Source organism: Trichosurus vulpecula, chromosome 7 (genome assembly GCF_011100635.1).
Source record: "Trichosurus vulpecula isolate mTriVul1 chromosome 7, mTriVul1.pri, whole genome shotgun sequence".
NCBI classification, from domain to species: domain Eukaryota; kingdom Metazoa; phylum Chordata; class Mammalia; order Diprotodontia; family Phalangeridae; genus Trichosurus; species Trichosurus vulpecula.
The window spans coordinates 265,778,198-265,800,141 of NC_050579.1; the positions used below are offsets into that span (position 1 = coordinate 265,778,198).

Here is a 21,944-nt window from a genome sequence, read left to right on the forward strand (position 1 = left end):
TAGCCAGATTGTTCAAACATCAGGGCAAAGGGTTTGACCAGTACCCTAACTTATCTTGCTGGGACAGAAGGCATTTTTTATCAGAGATAAAGGTGAGTTTCCATTGTCTTTAGAATGAGGCTAAGATAACATCCTAGAAGTGGATGCATTCAGGGGCAATTGAAGCAGTAGCTTTTCTTCCTAACATTGTTCTCTTCATATTGAAATGAATTCCCTGAGTTGACATCAACAAATGGCAGAAGTGGAGCAAAGTAGCAGGAGAATTCATTTGGGTGTCATGGAAAGAGTCCTACACAAAAAGTTCGGGAGATCTGGATTCCAGTCTCCGAATTTTTTTCACCAGTTATAACCTTGTACAAGTCACTACAAAATGGAACATTTGTCAAGGATTCAAAGGCCCTTCCAGGTGAGAAACTAAATTATACTGATGTAGAAAAAAGAAAAAAGTCCAGACATTGACTCAGGAGACCTAGATGTGAATCCTAGTTAATGCTCATATTGCCTATGTCACAGGGGAATGTAAATGTGAGCTATGATTACTTGACAGCTACGTGGCACAGTGGAGTAGTGGACTTGTACTCAGGATACACTTGAGTTCAGATTTGGCTTCAGACACTGACTGGTTTTGTTCCCCTGGCAAATCACTTGACCACTCCCGTCCTCAGTTTCCTCACCTATACAATAACAGTACCTACTTCCCAGGGTTGTTGTGAGGATAAAATGAGACAATATTTGTAAAGTGCTTCACAAACTATAAAGGGCTACATAAATGCTAGCTATTATTATTAGGGCACCAAAAACAAGGGCTTTCTGGGGAGAAGCCAGCTTGGAATGCCATGTTCCATTCTCAGACCCCGCAGAGTAGGCAGGGAACCGGGAGCAGAATATTTGGTTGTGAATCTATTCCTGAGTGTTTTATGGTGAAGGGATACAAACCTAAAACTATGCCTGGTAAAAGTGTATAAGATGTTTATAGGTCATAGTATCATAGACGTAGAACTGGCAGGGTCTTCAGAGATTGTTTGGTCCAATCCCCTCACTCTATAAATGAAGGAACTAGGACTCAGGAAGATTAAGTGATAGGTAGGATCTGAACCGAGGTCCTCTGACTACAGAATCAGTGCTGCAACTCTGGGAATGTGAAGGTGTAGGGAGAGTATTATGAATTACAATAACTGCAACACAACAAGTCCCTGACTACAAAAAGCATTTAAAGGATTTTATTTAAGCATCACATTAGAAGTATACTGTTACAGAATTATTAACCTTGAAATGAATTCCTTAATTACTTTTCCTCTAGCCATCTCTTCTTCTGCTTGTTCTTTACTACTCTACTTTCACCACCGCCACCACCATTACTACTCTTCCTTCTCTACTTTGTCTACTTCATTCTGAATTTTCGTTGCAAGGGATGAAAGCATCATGTTTGGCATAAGCAGGAATTAGCTGGAAGACTTTGAACTGTATTTCCTCTTGAATCCAGGCTCCCTTCTCTCTGGTTAGCCTCCTATGCAAAAGCTCGACAAGAAGAAAATGCTGCCCTTCTCAATGCAGTAATCAAACATGATCTTCCCATCCTCTAGCTTCTTGCCATTGCAGCTCACAATCTGGGCCTCAGGGAGCACTCCTGTTATGGCTTTAATCACTTCCTTCGCCTGAGACACTGAGCTGGTTGGTCGGATATGAAACGGGTACTTCCTTCCTCTGTCCATCTCCTTCAGGAACACCTCCAGCTCCTCATCACTTGGTTCCACCACCTTGAGGGTCAGGTGAATAGTTGTGCTGGGGTCCAACCAGTAGTGGGACAACTTTTTTTCAGGGTTTAGGGTTTTGGATCCCAAGAGGAGTTTCTGGTTTTTTACAGGGACCTTGTTTTTAGACCTAATCTGTTCATTAATCTTCTTTACCCTGTCATCCTTCTGGGCAGTGAATTTCATTAGCTCTTGGCTTTGGGAATGTACATGCACCTGGAGACAAAGAAGAAAGGAGTAGAGATTTTAAAAGCTCATGACTTGCTTCTTTCCACCTTTGAGGTCCTTGATCAGGTCAGCACTTAAGGTCCTCCACAATATAGCATCATTGTTCCATAGACTGTGTCCTAACCTAACTGGACTACTAGCAATTCCTGTTGTATTCGATTTATCCTTTCTTTCCTCCATTTTTTGCTTACTTCATTCTTTTGATCTGAAATGCCCTTCCCCAGTCTCTGATGGTTGATATCTTTCCCATCATTTAAGATCCAACTCACATGTCACCAGTCCTCCATGAATCCTTCCTTGATACGCCCAGTCAGAAATTTGTCTTTCCTTCCTCAGACATTTTATGTGTCTGGAGGAAGCATTTTATATCACTTCATTGCTCTTACAATGCTCTATTTTTATTATTATAATTTGTGGCAGTGTCCACTGAATTATAAACTACCTTGAGCTTAGCACAGTGCCTGCTACATAGTAAACAGGCTCTTAATAAATGTGTATTGACTAACTCAATAATCTTGAGGCAGAGATTATTCATTTTGCATTACCCCCAATGGCTAGCACACTGCTGGGCTTAGAATAAGTCCTTGAAAGGTCTGTTAAGTTCATAATGACATTTCCTCTCCCTGGACTGGCTTCTGCTACCTTTCATCCAGCAAGCCTTATAAAGCTTTTAATATGAACCATCACTGAGTGTATGGCAAAAAAGACATAGTTCCTGCCTTCAAGGAGCTCTTCTCCACTAATCACAGAATCAGATTGTTACAGCTGAAAGTACCTTTGGAAGGAGATTGGTAGTGCCAACCTTCCTCATTTTATAGTCTAACTAAGTAATGTTTTTTCACCTTATCAATGTCATTTGCATCATACTCAGCTATACTTCTTCGTCTATTGTTAGTCTTAGCTCTTATGTTTACCCCTGATGTAATTAAGAAGCCACTTGGAGTCAGGAAGAACTGAGTTCAGATTCTGCTTTACACTGCACTAGCTGTATGACCCTGGGCAAATTGTTTAACTCTTCCCATCCTTAGTTCCCTCAGCATCAGAATGAGGTTACCTAATCATTCTCTCTTCCTCACAATCATAAACACATTAAGTGGCCCTACACCTGCATTCCCCTCCTGGAAATGAAGTGGCTAAAAAGAAAGAGGCCGGGATAAAGACATATTTTGTAGACACTGAATGATTGTAGGGAACTTTTTCAGGATCAAATTCTTCACCCTCTACTTCAAGATCCTTCATAAAGAAACCCTCGAACAAGAAATTGATTGATATTCCTTGGAATGGACTTTAATTCATGTTGGTTTCATTAAATACCTCTCTGAAAATGTAGAAGCTAACACGTTGAAGCTTCCTAGGATCTGTGGCAAACTTGAGATTCCCAGCAAAGGGCTTCTACTCTCTGCTCATTCTGATAATCAATACACTAGTTGATGCCAATCTCACAAATTGCATTCACTAACACATACTCTTGACTTCATAACACAACAAACTCTGGACCTTAAGTAGCTCCTGCTCTGCCTCAGAATCCCCTCAAAAAAAAAAAAAAAGAGGAGTGGAGCCAAGATGGCTGTGTGAAAACAGGGACTTGTTTGAGTTCTCCCCAAATCCCTCCAAACACCTGTAAAAAATGACTCTAAACAAATTCTAGGACTACAAAACCCACAAAATAACAGAGGCACACAAGTTCCCAGCCCAGAACAGCCTGGATGGTCACTGGGAAGGGTCTATTGCACCATGCTGGGAGAGGAGCGCAGCCCAGTTGGGACACACCAAGACACAGTAGGCTTGAGTAGACCAGGCAGAGAGGGCCTCAGGGCCCTGAATCACTGAACTGGGGCAGTTTTCAGACTTCTCAACCAACAAATGCTGAAGACAACTTAGCAGGTCAGTGGGAAAACTTTTGCCCCTAGGTGAGAGAAGTGTGATGCGGTCCCAGACGCACGGTAGCAGAGGTGGCTGCAACAGCACTGGCTCCTTACAGAGTTCCATACCCACAGTGGGGGGAATCAGGTGGCTGATAAGAGCAGAAATGCAAGGATCTCTTTACTGGCACCGAGGCAAAAGTCTCTTGCTTTGCCCTACTTGGATCTGGGTCAAAATCCAGGTTGGCAGTCCTTGGCAAAGCTTGTGGTGGCTGGGGAGAGGGAGTCCTCTTGGTAGTTACATTGCAGAAAGTAATGCTTGCACTTGCAGACCAGAGCACAAGCCAAGAGAGGAGTATCATACCACCTCAGAATTGAAGTAGCTCTGAAAATAGCAGCACAAAACCCCTAAAGCTTGGGACAGAGCACTGTCCACTCTGGAAGAAGTCATAACCTGACAAAGAGCTCAAAAGTCAAGTAATTGGCTGGGAAAGTGAGCAGGCAACGTAAAAGGACTGGGACTACAGAATTTTTGTTAGGTGACAAAGAAGATCAAAACAGCCAGAAAATTCAACAAAGGCAAAGATCCTACATCAAAAGCCTCGAAGAAAAATATGAATTGGTCTCAAGCCATGGAAGAGCTCAAAAAGGATTTCAAAAATCAAGTAAGAGAAGTAGGGGAAAAATTGGGAAGAGAAATGATAGTGATGCAAGAAAGTCATGAAAAACGAGTAAACAGCTTGCTAAAGAAAACCTGCCAAAATACTGAAGAAAATAGCACCTTAAAAAATAGATTAACCCCAATGGTAAAAGAGCTCCAAAAAGAGAGAAGAATACCTTAAAAGGCAGAATTAGCCAAATGGAAAAAGAGGTCCAAAAGACCACTGAAGAAAATACTGCCTTAAAAATTAGAATGGAGCAAGTGGAAGCTAGTGACTTTATGAGAAATCAAGAAATTATAAAAGAGAACCAAAAGAATGAAAAAAATGGAAGGCAATGTGAAATATTTCACTGGAAAAAGCACTGACCTGGAGAACAGATCCAAGAGAGATGATTTAAAAATTATTGAACTACCTGAAAGTCATGATCAAAAAAAGAGCCTAGATATCATCTTTCAAGAAATTATCAAGGAAAATTGCCCTGATATTCTAGAATCTGAGTGTAAAATAGAAATAAAAAGAATCCACTGATTGCCTCTTGAAAAAGATCCCAAAAAGGAAACTCCTAGGAATATTGTCACCAAATTCCAGAGTTCCCAGGTCAAGGAGAAAATATTGCAAGCAGCCAGAAAGAAACAATTCAAGTGTTGTGGAAACACAATCAGGATAATACAAGATCTAGCAGCTTCTACATTAAGAGATGGAAGCGCTTGGAATATGATATTCCAGAGGTCAAAGGAGCTAGGATTAAAAGCAAGAATCACCTACCCAGGAAAACTGAGTATAATACTCCAGGGCAAAATATGGATTTTCAATGAAATGGAGGACTTACAAGCATTCTTGTTGAAAAGACCAGAGCTGAATAGAAAATTTGACTTTCAAACACAAGAATCAGGAGAAGCATGGAAAGGTAAATTGGAAAGAGAAAGGGACTTATTAAATTTGAATTCTTTTATGCAACTTATGAGACTTTTCTCAGTATCAGGGTAGTTGAAGGGAATATACATACATACATACATATATATATACATATGTCTGTGTATATATATATATATATGTCTGTATATATATGTATAAGTGTATATATATGTATATATATATATATATATAGAGAGAGAGAGAGAGAGAGAAGGCACAGGGTGAGTTGAATATGAAGGGATAAGATCTAAAAAAATAAAATTAAGGAATGAGAGAGTAATATATTGGGAGGAGAAAGGCAGAGATAGAATGAGGTAAATTATCTAACATAAAAGTGACAAGGAAAAGCTGTTATAATGGAAGGGAAGAGGAGTAGGTGAAAGAGAATGAGTGAATCTTGCTCTTGTCAGATTTGGCTTAGGGAGAGAATAACATCCACACTCAATTGGGTATTTTATCCTACAAGAAAGTAGGGGGGAGGGGATAATGGGGGGGAATGATAGAAAGGAGGGCAGATTAGGGGAGGAGGTAGTCGAAAGCAAACACTTTGGAAAAGGGACAGCGTCGAAGGAGAAAACTGAGTAAATGGGGAGGGGATACTTTGGAGGGAATTATAGTCTTTCACAACATGACTATTATGGAAGTGTTTGCATAACAATACATGTATAACCTATATTGAATTTCTTGCCTTCTCAAGGAGGGTGGATGGGGAGGAAAGAAGGGAGAGAATTTGGGACACAAAGTTCTAAAAACAAATGTTTAAAAAATTGTTTTTACATGCAACTGGGAAATAAGACATACAGGCAATGGGGTATAGAAATCTATCTTGCCCTACAAGAAATTAAGGGGGAAAGGGATGGGCTATACCTCCCCAGCGGATGAGACCCAAATCTGTCTGGCATCGGAGGTCACCTGTAGAAGAAACCTCAACCTAACATAGCAGCACCTGGGGCATTTCTCTTTAAGAAATGATGAAAGGTGGTTGCTTCTGTGTGACTCAATGGTTTTAGGATTTACTGAGATTCTGACTAAAGAACTTATATTCTCAGATTTTAAATGCATAACTATTTTAGACATTTAGAAGAGGTTTGCATGAAAGCCATATAGAAATAAAGGGAATAAAAACCAAACTAGACCATTGCAAGTTTTTCCATCTTAAAAAGTAGTACCACTTCCTGGTTCTTTGATTTATTTTCCTTCTACTGGTCTATGATAAATGTAAAAGCAGCAGTTTTCTTTATAGCACAGAAATTATTTATTAGAAAACTTCGTTTGACCCTTTATTGATTTCTCTTTTTAAAATATATTTGTTTCTATGTGATTCGTTCAAAAACCCATGATCACCTGAATGAGATTCCTTAGATTCCAACTTTAGAAAGAGATTTCATCACTCTTTTATATAGAAGGACTTAGTGCTAAATTCTTTAGTTGTGTGGAGATAGTAGTCCTTAAAATTTAGTGAGATGATTGCAAAGGTCTTTTTTGGGTCAAATGTAAAATGCGCTGTTTTGCATTCAAAGCCCTTCATTACCTAGCCCCCTCCTACCTTCTTCTTACACCTTATTCCCTGCCACACTGTTCAATCCAGTGACAATGGCCTCCTTGCTGTTTCAAGAACAAGACTCTTCACTTCTCAGCTATGGACATTTCCTCTGGCTGTTCCCCATGCCTGGAATGATCTCTTTCCCCATCTCCACCTACTGGCTTCCCTGGCTTCCTTTAAGTCCCAACTAAAATTCCATCTTCTATAGGAAGCCTTTCCCATCCTCCCTTAATTCTAATGCCTTCTCTCGCCTATTTGATTCCTATCTTTCCTGTATATATATTTACTTGTTGTCTTTCCCATTAGATTATGAGTTCCTATTTAGTGCTTGTCCTGCCTTGTTTCCTATCCTTAGAGTTTAGCACAGTGTCTGGAATACAGTAGGCACTTCATAAATGTTCATTGACAGAATAACTACATTCTGTGACCACTCCCAATACCAGACTGGGAGCTCCAAAAGGATAAAGGGGTCCAAAGTGAAATTCCACAATTTGAGTTTTATTTCTGTTTTTCTTTCCAGCATTGCCTCCTCTTTGGAAAGGCAAATACCCTTGAGTGGCTAAAAGCATCAAGCTGTTAACACTTTCATAAAAATATTACTAATAATTAATCTTTAAAAAGCTATTTAAGACTTATAAGGTGTTTTGGCTACGTTATCTGATTTGATCCTCTCAACAACTATATGAGGTAAGTAGAACTTGATTTCCTCTTTTATAGGAGGGATGCCAGCCTGCTCTTGAGCCTAGAAAGCCTCAGAATGGAAAAAGAATGTTGGACTAGATCTTTAAACTCCTTATAGGATTACAGGTTTTGAAGCTGCACAGGTCCTTAAAGGTCACCTAATTAAACCACTTCATTTTATAGACGAGGAACTAAGACCTGTACATGTGAAGGTCCCCCAGATATTATACAGACCTGGAATCTGAAAGCAAGGCCTTTGACTACAAAGCCAGTGCTCTTTCCACTTCCCATAATTCCATTGTATTAGAGGAAGAAACTTAACCTGCTTCAAACATTGCTAATGAACCCTGAAGTTAAAGTCTTCCAACAAAGTTCTGTTAAAAAAGTAGCTGATTCTTCCCTGTTAATCTATATCCTTGCTCTCATTTAAAAACTCAGTTTAAAACTCTTCCACTCCAAGAAGCATTCTCTGCTAAACATCTCAAGTCTAGAACCTCATTCTCACCCCATCACAATTCATAAAGGTATCTCCCCTTTGTCTTAAGGCCTTGTCCTATACACACGCACACAAACACACACACACACAGACACAAACACACACTGACTTACAAGTACACAAGTCGCCATCTCTGAAGCTGAGAAATGGTAGAATGAGGAATAAGCCTCCCTCCCAGACTTTTATCCTAAGTGTCTGGGGAGTTGGGGGTGGAGCAAGATGATGGAAATTCCCCACCTTATTTAGGTTTATTTCAACCTTTGGTCTAGTGCTATTCTCATAAAGCAATTTACTTTCAGTTTTTCTGGGTGGAGGTTGGGGGAGAAGGATGGAGAGAGAGGGAAAGGGAAACAGAAAGGTCATAACTAGAGCAACATTCCCTTAAAGGACTAGCTTTGTCCACATGGTGGGTCTCCGAAGTTCTCTTCAATGGTGGTGGGGAGGGGATGGACTTCATGTCAAGATTATCTACTGGCCCACATGGAAACAGGCAACCCCACATTCCTCCATTCTAGCTTTTACCACCAAGGTCCAAAGAACGAGGACCATTCTCTTAGGTTTCCCCTTTCCAATCATCCTCACCCCATCTTTCTTCTTTCCACATTGGTTCAAGTCTCTCATTTGGAAAAATTTCCCTCACTTGGCTCAGATATATAATTCTGGAAACATTGAGCACTTAGAAAAGTTTTCTAATATTCATTTGCTCTTGTTTTGATGCTTTTTAAGTGTCTTCAGTGATATCCATGTGGCTGTCCACTAATATTCTAATATTTCCATGGAATCAGGACATCTGTCTCCCTTTTCCTTATATCCCTCACCATACCTTCAGGATAAAACTGTACACAGAGGATGTACACGGTGGGAACACAGGATCCAAAGCTAGAATTTTATAAATGAGGAAATGAAGCCCAGGAAGGTTCATGGATTTGTCTGACAAACATTTGGTAAGTGGCAAACCCAGGTCCTCTTGCTACAAATCCAGTGTTTGCCCCACCATTTCTCTATGTGCTACTGAATGATTGATTGGAACAGATGATTAGAATGATTGATTGCAATGTGGCAGTGGTGGATGGCCTGGATGGTCTGAAGAGGAAACAAGTCTTTAGAAAATGTCTTGAGTATTCTTGAGGCTTTCACCAAGACCACCACCACCCCCCTCCCCCCCCCCCATTCATCCATCCTATGCAGCTGTCATTTAGATGTCTCCTCAGGCCAGTAGAATGATGTCGACTCCCACACTTTACCTACACAGGCATGATCCTGTCCCTCTGTTTCTGCCTTCCTCATATTAACATCTAAGAGCTGAGACAAGACAGAGGTTACTAGTTGATTTGGAAGGGATACTGAGCAGAAGAGGAAGAAGTATGCAAATTGTATAATCTTAACCAACTCACTAAACCTCTCTGAATCATGGTCTTTCCATCTGCCCATGCAAGGAACCGCTATCATCCTTCTTTATCTACCAGAACTGGGGTGAGAGCAAACACATACAAAAGGTTGTTGTGGTTGTTGTGTCACAGAGCTAGCAAGTGTCTGAGGCAAGTACTGCTAAAATACTTCTTCACCTTAGCTTCACTATTGTATTGTTGTTCAACTCATGGACTTTGCTTATTTGTGTGATTTCCCTCCTGGATAATGTCCTGTTGTACCCTGAATTGTTTCCAAGCCTGGATTGCATCTTTCAGCCATACAGCTGCATAGCCTTGGCCTTCCAATGAGATTTCAGGATTCTGACGCATCACCAGTGGCTAGGAGGAATTCTCTAGAACAAGTTGAAAGTGATAACGAAACAAATAGTGTTTCAGGAAATTAGAGGTGGTTACAAGAAATAACAGCACCCTAATGGAGAAGAATGAAAAGAAGTCTTCACATTTGTTGAATGCTTTATACTTTTCCAAATGGTTTCATGTATATTGACTTGCTGGATCTTCACTCCAACCTTTAAAGGAAAAGTACAGAGTCCAGGATTAGCCAGCCCTCTCTTCCCCACTCCTCCCTCCCAAACAAAAGTTCTCTATCTCTCTGATTCCAGTGGGGTGGAAGAGGCAAAGACAAGAGGATGTATGGCTGCCACATCTGAAAAGGGGAGTAGACATGCATATATTAAGTACTTACTGTGTATAAAGCATGGCTAAGCACTGGGGATACCAAAAAAAAAAGGCAAAACAAGGTCCCTTCCCTCAAGAAGCTTCCATTCTAAAGGGGGAGAAAAGACCAAATTTGTCCATACATATTTACATTTACATATACATTTACATAGTGTAAATGAAAAGTAATCTCACAGGGAAGGCATGGAAAGAGACAGCAACAGAGAAAGAGAGACAGAGAGAGAGAGAGAGAGAGAGAGAGATTGAGAGAGAGAGAGAAGAAAAGTCTCCTGTAAAAGGTGAGATTTGAGGTGAGGCATGGTGGATAGCAAGTAAAAAGTCAGGAAATGGACTATTATGTACAAAGAACAGCCACAAGGCCCGTGTTATTGTATCACAAAGTGATACAAGAAGACAGGAAGGGTGGAAAGAGGCCAGATTGTGAAGGGCTTTAAATGACAAACAAAGCATTTTGTATTTGAACCTAGAGGTAATAGAGAACTACTGGAATGTATTGAATAGTCAGTTGACATGGTCAGACCTGCATTTTTGGAAAATGACTTGGCCCACTGAGTGGAGGAGTAATTGGAATGGGGAGAAAATTGAGCAAGGAGACCAATCAATAGTCATTTCAACAGTCCAGCCATAAGGATGAGAGCCTGTGTCAGGGTAGTGGTGTGTAAGTGGAGGGGAAGGGACATGCATGAGAAACGTTTGCATGTAGAAATAGTAATGGTAAAAATAATGGTTAGTAATGTTGCTGTAGCCAGAATGGACTTTGTTTTCTTTGAATGACTCAGCTCGCCTCGTTGAGCTTCCCTGGACGCTGGGGCTTGCTCTTCCGGGGCAGGACCAGAGCTTCCTGTGTGATGAGTCGTGGCGCTGGCTGAGGGGAGGTGTGTTAACGTGGTCTACGCTGGGGGAGGGGCCAAGTCAAGAACCAATCGGCCCTGGTTGTTCAGGCGGCGCTTGATGATGTCAAAAACTCTATAAGAGGGGAGAGGACAGCTTGAAGATCCTCCTTTCCTTTTCCGGTTGGAGCCAGAGATACCTACAGCCGAAGCTGAGCTGCCGGTAGCAGAGCTGACTAGAGGCTAGTGGGTAATCTTCTTACCGTAGAGGGGAAGCATGTATACGATTTTGCCTTATACTATCTCGCTTCTCTGTGGCCTTTTGGTTACCCTTATAAGGCGGACTTATTGGGCCTGGAAGCTTTTGATGAAAATATCAAAATGGGGATGCTGATTTGTGGGCTTGTTATTGTGGAGTGTAAATACATGCTTTAGTTCTCCTGCCTTCTGCCTAGAGAATTCCTTGTATCTTGCGGTTCCGGACCTTTTAGGCACATATGAGATTCTCTTTGAAATCATAAATTCTGCCTTCCTAATATAGTTGCTCAGACATTTCTGACTGTGACTCCATTTGGGGTTTTCATGATGAAGATGCTTGGAATGATTTGCCATTTACTTCTCCAGCTCATTTTACAGATGAGGAAACTGAGGCAGAGGTTAAATGACTTGCCCAAAGATACATAGCTACCAAGTATAGGAGGTAGTATTTAAACTCAGGTTTTGCTGCTCCAGGTCCAAGGCTCTTTGCACCACAGTGGCAAAGGATTCTCTAGAGAAAAGAGATGGAGGGCTGGGGAGTAAGAGTTAACATGCAGCAGAGAAACGATGCAGTAGAAATATATTAACATGAGGTTGTTGAAGAAACAAATCCTAAAATATCACGGAGGGTGGGACCAGAGAGTTAAATCTCAAAGTTCTTCCTGGGGATTTCCAGATCCAGAGTGTGCTCAGCTTCTGGTAACATTCACCATTTCTAGGAAACTGAAAGTAGCATTGCTTTTCTTCCTACCCCTCTTCTCCCTGTGTGGCACACTGCATCCCCAAATTAGCTCTACAGAGATTTTCCAGGTGAAGAAGGGCCCTGGTTTTCTTGTTCCTCATGTCTTTAAGTTGAGACTCGTGCTGAAGTCTTTCTTACCACTGCACTTCTATATTCTCTAATAAAGCCATTCAGGGATAGGGTCATACATTTGGAGTTAGAAGGGATTTTAGAGCTGCCAAATTTAACCCCTTTATAGATGAAAATGGTGAGGCCCCAAATGGTGAAATGACTTTCCCAGTAGCCATACAGGTAATAAGCAGCAGAACAAGGATTTAAATCCAAGTCTTCTGACTTGAAATACAGCTCTCTGCAGTGCAAATATAAGAGGCACTTAGTAAATGCTGGGTTGTTTGATTTCCCACCCTTTTCCACCTCCCATTTCTCAGTTACCCTTCAACCAGCTCCAGTAAGGAAGCAGAGAAAAAGAAGTGGTGGGTGGGAGGGGGAGACCTGAAGGGATGAACAGGAAGTGATGGTAGCTGTCTTTAAATATTTGTAGAAATGCCACCCAAAAAAGACCTTGGAATCGTTTGTCTTGTTTCAGAGGAGTGCAAGGTGGAAAAGACAGAACAATTCAATGTCGCCAGCTGTAGCTATTCTACCCCAGCTCCCTGGATGACTTCTCCCTCTGCTGCTGAGGCCTTCTCACAGTGCCAGCATCCACCTCTTGGCCTCCTCCTCCCACTGAGTTTTTCCCCATCTGAAGAACTTCTCCCAACAGTCAAGCTCCCTTCAGACCCAGCTCAGCCCCTACCTCTGCCCACTACTTTTCCACCTTCTTCTCTCTCCATCCCCCTCCTTTCTAAGCTCCCTTTTATCTATTCTATTTCCCCATTAGGATGTAAGCTCCTCCAGTGTGGAGACAGACTTTGTCTTGAGGGTTTTTTTTTTTGCTTCTGTGGGGAGGGGTTGCTACTATTTCTATTCCTGGTACTTAATGAAGTGCCTAGAACAGAATAAATGCTTAATAAATACTTCTCCATCTAGCTATCTCTCTAAGGCACTTGGGGACACAGTGGACAGAGGCATGGCTCTGGACTCAGGAAGATTTGAGTTCAACTCAGAACTCAAAGGTAGCCTAAGGGACCCTGGGCAAGTCTTTTAACTTCTATCTGCCTCAGTTTCCATAGATATAAAATGGGGGTGGTAGTAATAGTAATACCTACCTCTCCGGGTTATTGTGAGGATCAAATGGGCTCCTATTCGTAAAGTGCTTAGCACAGCAGACACTTATAAATACTCTTTTCATTCCCTGTCTATATACTTCTTACATGTGTTTCTATGCTATTTTACATTGCTATTAAACTAGAGTAACTATGTACCATTAACTAAAGTACACTAACTATGATTTATGTCCAAGTCTATAGGCGTTCATTTGGGGATTGAGAAAGGGAAAGCTACCCTGGAAGGAGAAGAGAATTTTACCAGGAGACTGGGGTGGGCCTGCGTTGATTAGAGGTTTCTGCAATTTGGGATAATTTCTGAGCGTATTCCAGAGTATACCCTAGATTGCCTTCGTGAATCCAGAGCAAAAAATTAGCAAGGAATTGAGCCTATGAGCAGAGCAGATAGATGTTAGTGATGTTTCCTCCAGGTGTACCTTTGACACTCCTGCTGCCGGTTTGTGATCTTCTCTGAGCAAACTCCAAAGTTTTCCTGCTGTGTCAACAACCCCAAGCCTGGATTAAGCTGACTGGGAGCATTCTCCTGTCTATGATTGATAAAGAACAAAGGTCTTGAACCAGACACTAACTTGATTAATGGCTTTCTCTTTTTATCTTGCTTTTTTATGGCCCTCTGTTGTAAAGATGCTCTCTTGTTGTTGACTCAGTTTAGGGGTTCTGACATGGTTTTGGATTGCTTGAATCCCCAAAAGATTAGGTTAGAGGGTGGCATCACCTGGAAGGAATTCATGCACTCGAACTGTCCTCCAGTCAAGTGGCAAAGTTTGTTGTGACTCCAATAGAAACAGGCAAAATTCCTTAGGGAACTTTCAAGCCAATGAGGATGATGCTAAAGCTTATATGGAAAAGGGACAGGGAAAGGAATGCCAAGTATGCTAATTAGGCACAAGTATTCTGGGGTTGGCCAGGTGCCTTGGGTGCAGTCAGTGATCTGGGCTTCCGGGATGGATGGGAAAATTCAGGGATTCCACAGAGATAGGTTTATTGAAGGACAACATAGCTCTGTTTATATAAACATTTGCCAGAGGCATGGTCCCTGGGGATCTGGTGCCAGGGAAAGAGCCAGAACCCTGGTTCTTGGGTCAGCACCCCTGTGTCTGTACTGATAGCCTTTATCTAAGGAATTGTGGAGTCAACTCTGTATGTGCCTGTAACAAGGAGAGAATTTTCTCACAGGGGCCTACTGAGATTAGGGGGGCTTCCAGAGACATGGTCTTTGCCTATTGGGGTCCAGGTCCCACCATCCCATCCTTATGACAACTTCTTGTTTTAAGGCATTCCCTTCTTTATGACTGACAGAAACTAGACATCCTAGTGGCACTCTTGGCTAACAAAAGGACAGACATCCTTAGATGTACTTCCTTGCTTATTGGGAGTTGTAATCTTGGCTGACAAAACACACAGGCATCCTGAGGCAATGGGGAGGAAGGAGGATATCACTCCGTGGATATAGAATCTCCTTCAACTAACCCTTTTTTGAGCTCAGCTGGTGACTGCAGCTCCCATGTTTTCATATGCATGCCTGCCCGCTTTGAAAGAAATAAACTCGCTTACAGCATAAGTCAGTTTGTCTTTTTTAGACCAAACCCTGGAGGATGACAAGACATAGAATTATGACTACGACTGGCCCTGGAGAAGAATAGAGAAAATGCCCATCCCTCCACTGCATAGGCAGGTGACCAATGGTGTGGAAAATTCAGTGTGTGTTCATACATGGTCAATGGGCGCCTATCTTTGCTTAACTGTTGTTCTCTCTCTCTTCATAAATCTTTTGTGAAGGAAAGGTCGTAAATGAGGAGGAATATAGTGAGGAAATAATGTGATGTCTTTAAAGACTGCCAATGAAAATAGATCTTTTAAAATTCTGCTAACTGCACTTCTTCCCTGCTCCTTGATGTTGCCTTTGCCCACTCCCATTAGTGCAGAGCTAGGAAAAAATCTTGATAAAACTGCTTAGGACTTTTAAAAAGTTCTGCAATGCCATGATACGATGGGAGCGAGTCTGGATGGAGGCGGGAACCCTGAGTTCGAGTATAAGCTAATTTTACACCTGGCCCTTTCTTTGAAGTAAAAATGTACTTTAAAGTCTACAAAGGGCTTCACTTTCAATACCCTTTTCCTGATCAGTTTAATTTCTAAAATCTCTGCCCCCTACTTCAGAGTGAATGTAAATAGTAAATAGTAACTGTTTCTCTTTTGGTCAGCAACCCTGAGGGTCCTCCCCTCCCAGTTTTTTTTTTTTTTATTGAGGGGCCCATCCCTTGACTCACTTCTATTTTTTAAGGGTAATTAAAAGCTGAGTAATTTGATTCATATTGACACAGAAAGGGCTAAGTTAGTGGCAGACTACAGTGAATATCTGTACTTTAACATCAAGAAGGAATGGGACCTAGTGTACAGTGGTGGCATAAGAGTGGTGCCGAAGCATGGGAAGCCCACTAACATAATAACTAGGCAGGACCATATGAGTCATATAGGTATCATTAAAAACACAGAGTCCCAGAGACAATGGCTCATTATATTTGAAAGTCATTTCAAGACCCAGATCAGGTCTCATTCCCTTGTTCCAAAAGGAGGTTTCAAGTGAAGAGCAGAATGACAAAGTGTATTTTACAACATTCAGTCCTTGGAGTAGAGAACCACATATGGCTAACAATTGCCTGCTCTCCAGATGGGAGGCCACCATGAAAAAACTAGAATGGGTTGAATCTAGTTTCCAATCCTGCAATATGAAGTATAGGCACTCCTCTTTGCTGGTCATGAGACTTTAATACAAGATGAAGCCAGCTGGGTAAACCAATATGGTTTCTTCCTTGAGGAAAAGTAAAGAAGGTGGAAAAAGCTCCTTTTATCTCATTAGCTTCTGGACAAAGTTCCAGGAGAAAAGAAACCTTCTTTGAAGATACTGGGTATAAACTCAGAAATGATATAAGTCTTCTGAGATCCTGGGCCTAGTTCAGCTGCTGAAAGATGTGACTGATGTTTCACCTCGGTAGACAGATTAGCCCATTTCCTTGAGAAAGCCCATTCTATTCTTGGCAGCATGGCAGGTCACTGATGGAGAGAAGCGACACAGGAACCTCGAGACCTGAGAGAAATATTCCCCAGCTGAACAGATTTCATGGATGACATCTTCCAGGCAAATGATACTGAATTCCCCTAGACACTTCTCTATCAGAGTAGTATCTAATAGAGAGACTTTCTTATTATTTATCCGGGCTTGCCCTCACTTCAGAATGAGCTCACAGACAGATTTTAGGTTAGGGTATCCCCAAGCTACATAAGGCTCTCTAATGCACAGCTTCTTTAAGAAAGTTGGGGTCATTTTAACAAAGACTCCACTATAAATTTTCTTCAAAGTTCCTCTATCATCTTTGTCACCTGGTTACTCACTCCATTAACCCTTTCCATACAGATCACAAAGGCCAGACAACGTGCATCCTTCAGCACAGAGCACCCAGGCTTTGAATCCAGGTGCCTGAGATGAGCTAGATCACAAGTGGGATTCATGGACAAATGATTCCAGGTGCCTGAATTTGACCTGACTCCCTTTCTTTTGCTTCCTCTTTTCCAAAAGTGCTTGCTTAGGCTGAGTTGCTTTGATAAGCTTTCTTCTTCTTCAAAAGGTTCTCTGGAACCAAAGAAATATTTTTTGTAGCCTCAGGTTCATCCATCTTTCCTGCATCCTTGCCTCACTTCTTAAAGAGGCCTATTCATTGAATGGGCATTGCCTCACTCAAAATGAGAACCTGAAAAGACCTTGGCCTAAAAGGGCCAGGGTCTCCCATTGCATCCTGAGCCATCTCCAGTCATCCTGATGAGTATCTGGCCACTGGACCCAGATGGCTGGGGAGGAGAAAGTGAGGCTGGTGACCTTGCACAGCCCTCCCTCACTCAAATCAAAGTCAACTGCAAGTCATATCATCATCTCCATGATGTCATGGTCCTCTTCCAGAAGGAAGGACAAACACAACAACAACAATTTCTAAGATATAGCCTCTATAATTCCAGGCATATAAAGCTTGGTCAGAAAGCCCCCTTGGACTCTGGACAGTTGCATAAACAACCTTATCTGCCAAGGCCTTGATCCTGACAACCTGGATAGAAAATGAAAGTTATTTGACTCACTTAAAAGAACCTACTATCATTCTCTTCCTCCTCTCCCCACACACAACAAAATCCTCCCCACCTATGTCTTATGCTCAGGCTTTCCTGGGAAAGGACTGGGTGGGAGGGATGCTGGAGGCATTAGGAACTTAGAAGGGATTAGTAAGGAGCAAAGATTCATGGGATCCTCCAGTGTGTGGGAAAGGGAAACCAGAGGAAATCAGGATGTTCTGGTCTTCGCCATCAGGCAAAAGACAACCAACTTTATCTGGCACTATCATTGCTGCTGTGCTAGTCATTTCCCTGGGCTCTTTTTCTCTCTCTTCATCCACATCAAGAGCCCCAAAAGCTAATTGCTGGCCTGGGGCCCAGATCCTGGACCCACCCCATCCTCTCCCTAGGGTCTTAGCAGAATTAATGAGCTACATCTCTCCACGGGATGGGAGATCTGGGATCTGTTCCTCCTCAACCACTGTAACCTCCTAATACCACCATAATGTCTCTTTCGTGCCTTTCATTTTGTCCTTAGCTGGTGAGATTATAAGGTGGCCATTACTCTGGATTTGAGAGGTTTTTCCCCAACCCCCCAAGAAGTCAACCATTACTTAAGATTTTGCCACTCCCCTTTGCATCTGCACCAGACTACCCAGAAGAAGGAGATTTTGTGGAGTAGGAACCCCTTAAGTTCTATCTAAAGTATAACCCCCATTGGCTCTGAAACAGGGGTTTATAGCAGTTTCCTCTTATTCTCTTTTCTTTTCTCACCTTAATGATTTAATTGGAGCTAGAGACTGCTCTTTGGCATAGTGGAGCTCCAGCAGCAAGACACTGAGGAGATTTTTGTCACTGAGTCAGGGTAAGTGGAAAATTTGTTCTCTGGTTGTCAGAGAGGGATAGGTTTGGCAGTTAGCAAAAAGGAGGTTTTCTCCTGTTTATGGAACAGACAAGAACCCCTGGGGGAGACAGTTTGGGGAGAGCAGTAGACAGAGAGGTAGGGGAAAACAAAAAACAAAAACAGAGAGAGAGGGAAGAGAGAAAACAAAGCACATAAAACAATGTACCTTCAAGTACTATAGACAAACCCTTGTTAAATGAGAGAGCAGAAAATGAAGAGAAAGAGAAGCAAGTCACACAAAGAGACAGCCCAAAGAGAGGAAGATATAAACAGGTCAGAATAGAAAGATTGAGAGAAATAAAAAGAGAAGAGGAAAAAGTGAGATAAGTATGCAAAGAGATGATTAGATAGCTAGATAATGAAAATTCTTTCATGCAAGGAATGGTGGGAGACAGAGACAAAAAAAGTAGCTAGATCCCACTAAAAAACGGCCTTCAAACACATGATGGATTATCATTAGTCAGGGTAAAGAGTTCATTGCAATCCTGCCTAGAGGCAAGACTATGACCAAGACGGTTTCTCAGGGCCATTTGACACTACTATTGACCCCACCATTAAGTGTTGCCTATTGCATTCTGTACCCTCCCCCTCAACCTGACCTATGGAACAATCTCAATCTCTTACCTCTGAGATTTGGCCTAAGCAGACTTCCTGCTGCCTCTGCCATGTCCCAACTCTTCCCACCTTAACTCCAAAGACCAAGGCCACCTCCCCCAAGAGCTTCCTTGATTCCATGTGACCCTAATTGTTATGAACTTGTGTCCTCTGCATTCAATTTATTTTTTTAATCTTTCATTTTCCTTCTAGTTTTTTCTATTACTGTGTTTGTTCTGTCTCTTCAACTAGACCAAAGGCTTTTCAAGTGCATGAATCATGTCTCCCATTTCTTTTCTCTGGGTCAGTTTGGTGGGTTGCATATAGTGTGGAAGAGACTTTCTGAACCAGTTAGCTTTCCAAAAGAGGAAAATTCTATTCCTCAGGCTCAGAAGAGATGACTAAATCTAGCCATTTGCCCCAAGTTTGTAGACTGTCTGTAAGGAAGAATAGGATAAAAGGGTATGGATGATGCTGTGTCATGCATTCCTGCTTCCAGAAAAACAAATGTCAAGCAGATATCCTATACATGCATGCTTCTAGTCATGAACTTCATTTTCTTAGACAAAGGAGTTTTTTTTTTTTACTATTACAATTTTTTGGTAATATCCCTGTCATCTAAAAGAGCAAAACATACGAAAACAAGAGAGAACACAGTCCGTGTTCTCCTCTTTACTCAACCAATAAATCAGGACATCTTGGGTGTTTGTACTCACATTAACAAAATTCTTATCAAAAGGGTAGAGGATGGTGGTGTTAGTTAACAGAGTTGAAAGAAGGGCTACTGTATATTATATAACATTGTGTCTATGGGAAGGAGCGCCAATAGAAAAGTAGATGAATGGAATTGCATGACTGAATAAGAAAAGGAAGAAAAAAATACTCCAATTACTCTGTTTTGACAAGTTCACAGGCACAAACAACATAAAATTTAAAAGCTTAAGAAATATCTCAACTTTCTCTCTCTCTCTCCCTCTCTCTCTCTCTCTCTCTCTCTCTCTCTCTCTCTCTCTGTCTCTATATTTTCCAGAGCCCAGATGAAAGCAAGGCCATGATTAATAAAAGCTCCCCAGAAGGTTTTATTCTCCTGGGCTTCTCTGACCACCCCAGATTAGAGAAAGCCCTCTTTGTGGTAGTACTCACTTCCTATTTTGTGACTCTGGTTGGCAACACACTCATCATCTTATTGTCTATCCTTGACTCCAAACTCCACACTCCCATGTACTTCTTTATTTCCAACCTCTCCGTTCTGGATCTCTGCTTCACCACAAGCTGTGTTCCCCAGTTATTGTCCCACCTCTGGGGTCCAGAGAAGACCATCAGCTTTAATAGCTGTGCCATTCAGCTCTTTGTGTTCCTGGCCCTAGGGACCACTGAGTGTATCCTTCTGGGTGTCATGGCCTTTGACCGATATGTGGCAATTTGCCGACCCCTCCATTATGCCATTGTTATGCACCCCCGCCTTACCCAGGAACTAGCAACTATAGCCTGGATCATTGGACTATTGGAGTCTGTGGTCCAGACACCACCCACTCTTCATTTACCATTCTGCTCCCACAGAAGAGTAGATGACTTCGTATGTGAAGTCCCAGCCCTTATCCGCCTCTCCTGTGAGAACACTACTTACAATGAGATCCAGATGGCTGTGGCCAGTGTCCTGATCCTGGTTGTGCCCCTGACTCTCATTTTCGTGTCCTATGGTGCTATTGTCCAGACTGTGCTAAAGATTAACTCAGCAGTAGGACGGAAGAAAGCTTTTGGGACCTGCTCCTCCCACCTCCTGGTGGTCTCCTTCTTCTACAGTTCTGTCATCACTGTCTACCTCCAGCCCAAGAACCCCTATGCCCAGGACCGAGGAAAATTCTTTGGCCTTTTCTATGCTGTGGGAACACCTGCACTAAACCCACTCATATACACCCTGAGAAACAAGGAGGTGAAGGAGGCATTTGGGAGGCTGTTGGAGAAGATCAAGCAACCAGGGGAGAGCTGAGACATTAAGACTGAGATATTTCTGAAGTTAGGAGGGATGTTTCCAATGCTTCTCAGTTTCACCTGGAATTTCAACTGACCCAACGACCAACTCAACACATAACCTCAGAGTGGGGAAGGGCTCTGTTTGGGATGGGAATCTCTGTTAAATATATGAAATCTTTGTGTATCTGACTTCCTTTTGTTTTTCTTCTCTACCCTATATCCATCTTTTCCTTCCTCTGTCTTCACCTTAATTTTTATCATATATAATATTCCCTCATTTCTCTAGCTCTGTTTTAACTGGTCACCTCTTGCCATTTCTGTCTTCTGTCTCCAACTATCATCTCTTTCTCTGTTACCACATGAATCTTCTTTGACCTGTGTGACCCTAAACAAGTCATCTATTCTGTAGGCCTATCTTCTTGCTGAGATTTAAACTCTGCCCACCCAAGGAGGCCAAAAACTGTTGTGGTTTCATGATGTGTTGCGGTGGAACCATCTCAAAGAATTCAAAGTCAGACTACTTCTAATACAAGTTAGGTATTTATTGAATTGACAGCTTTCATGGAGCCAGCTGAATTCCAAGAGGAACCAGCACCTTCAGAGAAAGCAAGATGGATTTTTATAGGGTAAAGATGCTCATTACACAATCACCATTTAAATAGAATATGGAATACGATTAATATCAAAAAGGCAGGAGGAATTTGTTAAGGAATTAGGTAATTGAGGAGGGTTCTCTTCTGTGGTTTGGTGGTCAAACATCCTGGTCATGCTGCCCTCCAATTGGTTAGCTACTGTGGTCTTGTCTGGTCAAGATGGATAGTTAGGTATTGTAGTCCTGTCTTGACCTAAATGAATGATGTGATTATAGTTGAGTACAAGAACACACCTATTCAAATATGTGAATTGGATCTGAAGGCAGTAGATATCTAGGGGCAATGGCTATATTGGGTCTGGGGGCCTGAGGTGTGATTAAAGCCAGATCTTGTGGTTAAATCAGGATATGCCTGCTGTTCAGTGGGGCCCATAAGGAAGTTAGAACACTGGGTCTGGGGGCAGCTTTATTAGTATTCCA

General features: G+C 42.0%; 2 protein-coding genes and 1 pseudogene across 2 annotated transcripts; 1 reads left to right on the plus strand and 2 right to left on the minus strand.

Annotated features, from left to right (window-relative positions):
• Positions 1–1,194: 1,194 nt before the first annotated feature.
• Positions 1,195–8,290, minus strand: LOC118857128 (ubiquitin D-like). Its single transcript, XM_036767765.1, has 2 exons — positions 8,252–8,290; positions 1,195–1,967 (listed from the first exon to the last, which is right to left on the minus strand). The coding sequence occupies exons 1-2, from the start codon at positions 8,267–8,269 to the stop codon at positions 1,500–1,502; spliced, it is 486 nt and encodes a 161-aa protein (XP_036623660.1). The 5' UTR covers positions 8,270–8,290; the 3' UTR covers positions 1,195–1,499.
• Positions 8,291–16,303: 8,013 nt separating this feature from the next.
• Positions 16,304–16,976, minus strand: LOC118857979 (annotated as a pseudogene).
• A 2,973-nt stretch (positions 16,977–19,949) lies between these two features.
• LOC118857243 (olfactory receptor 2H2-like) lies at positions 19,950–20,888 on the plus strand. The gene has a single exon (XM_036767910.1). It carries the CDS (start codon positions 19,950–19,952, stop codon positions 20,886–20,888), a length of 939 nt encoding a protein of 312 aa, XP_036623805.1.
• Positions 20,889–21,944: the final 1,056 nt, after the last annotated feature.

Bases quoted from the DNA above. Each gene is read 5' to 3' on its own strand.
- LOC118857243 (XM_036767910.1), top strand. From the start codon at position 19,950: ATGATTAATAAAAGCTCCCCAGAAGGTTTTATTCTCCTGGGCTTCTCT.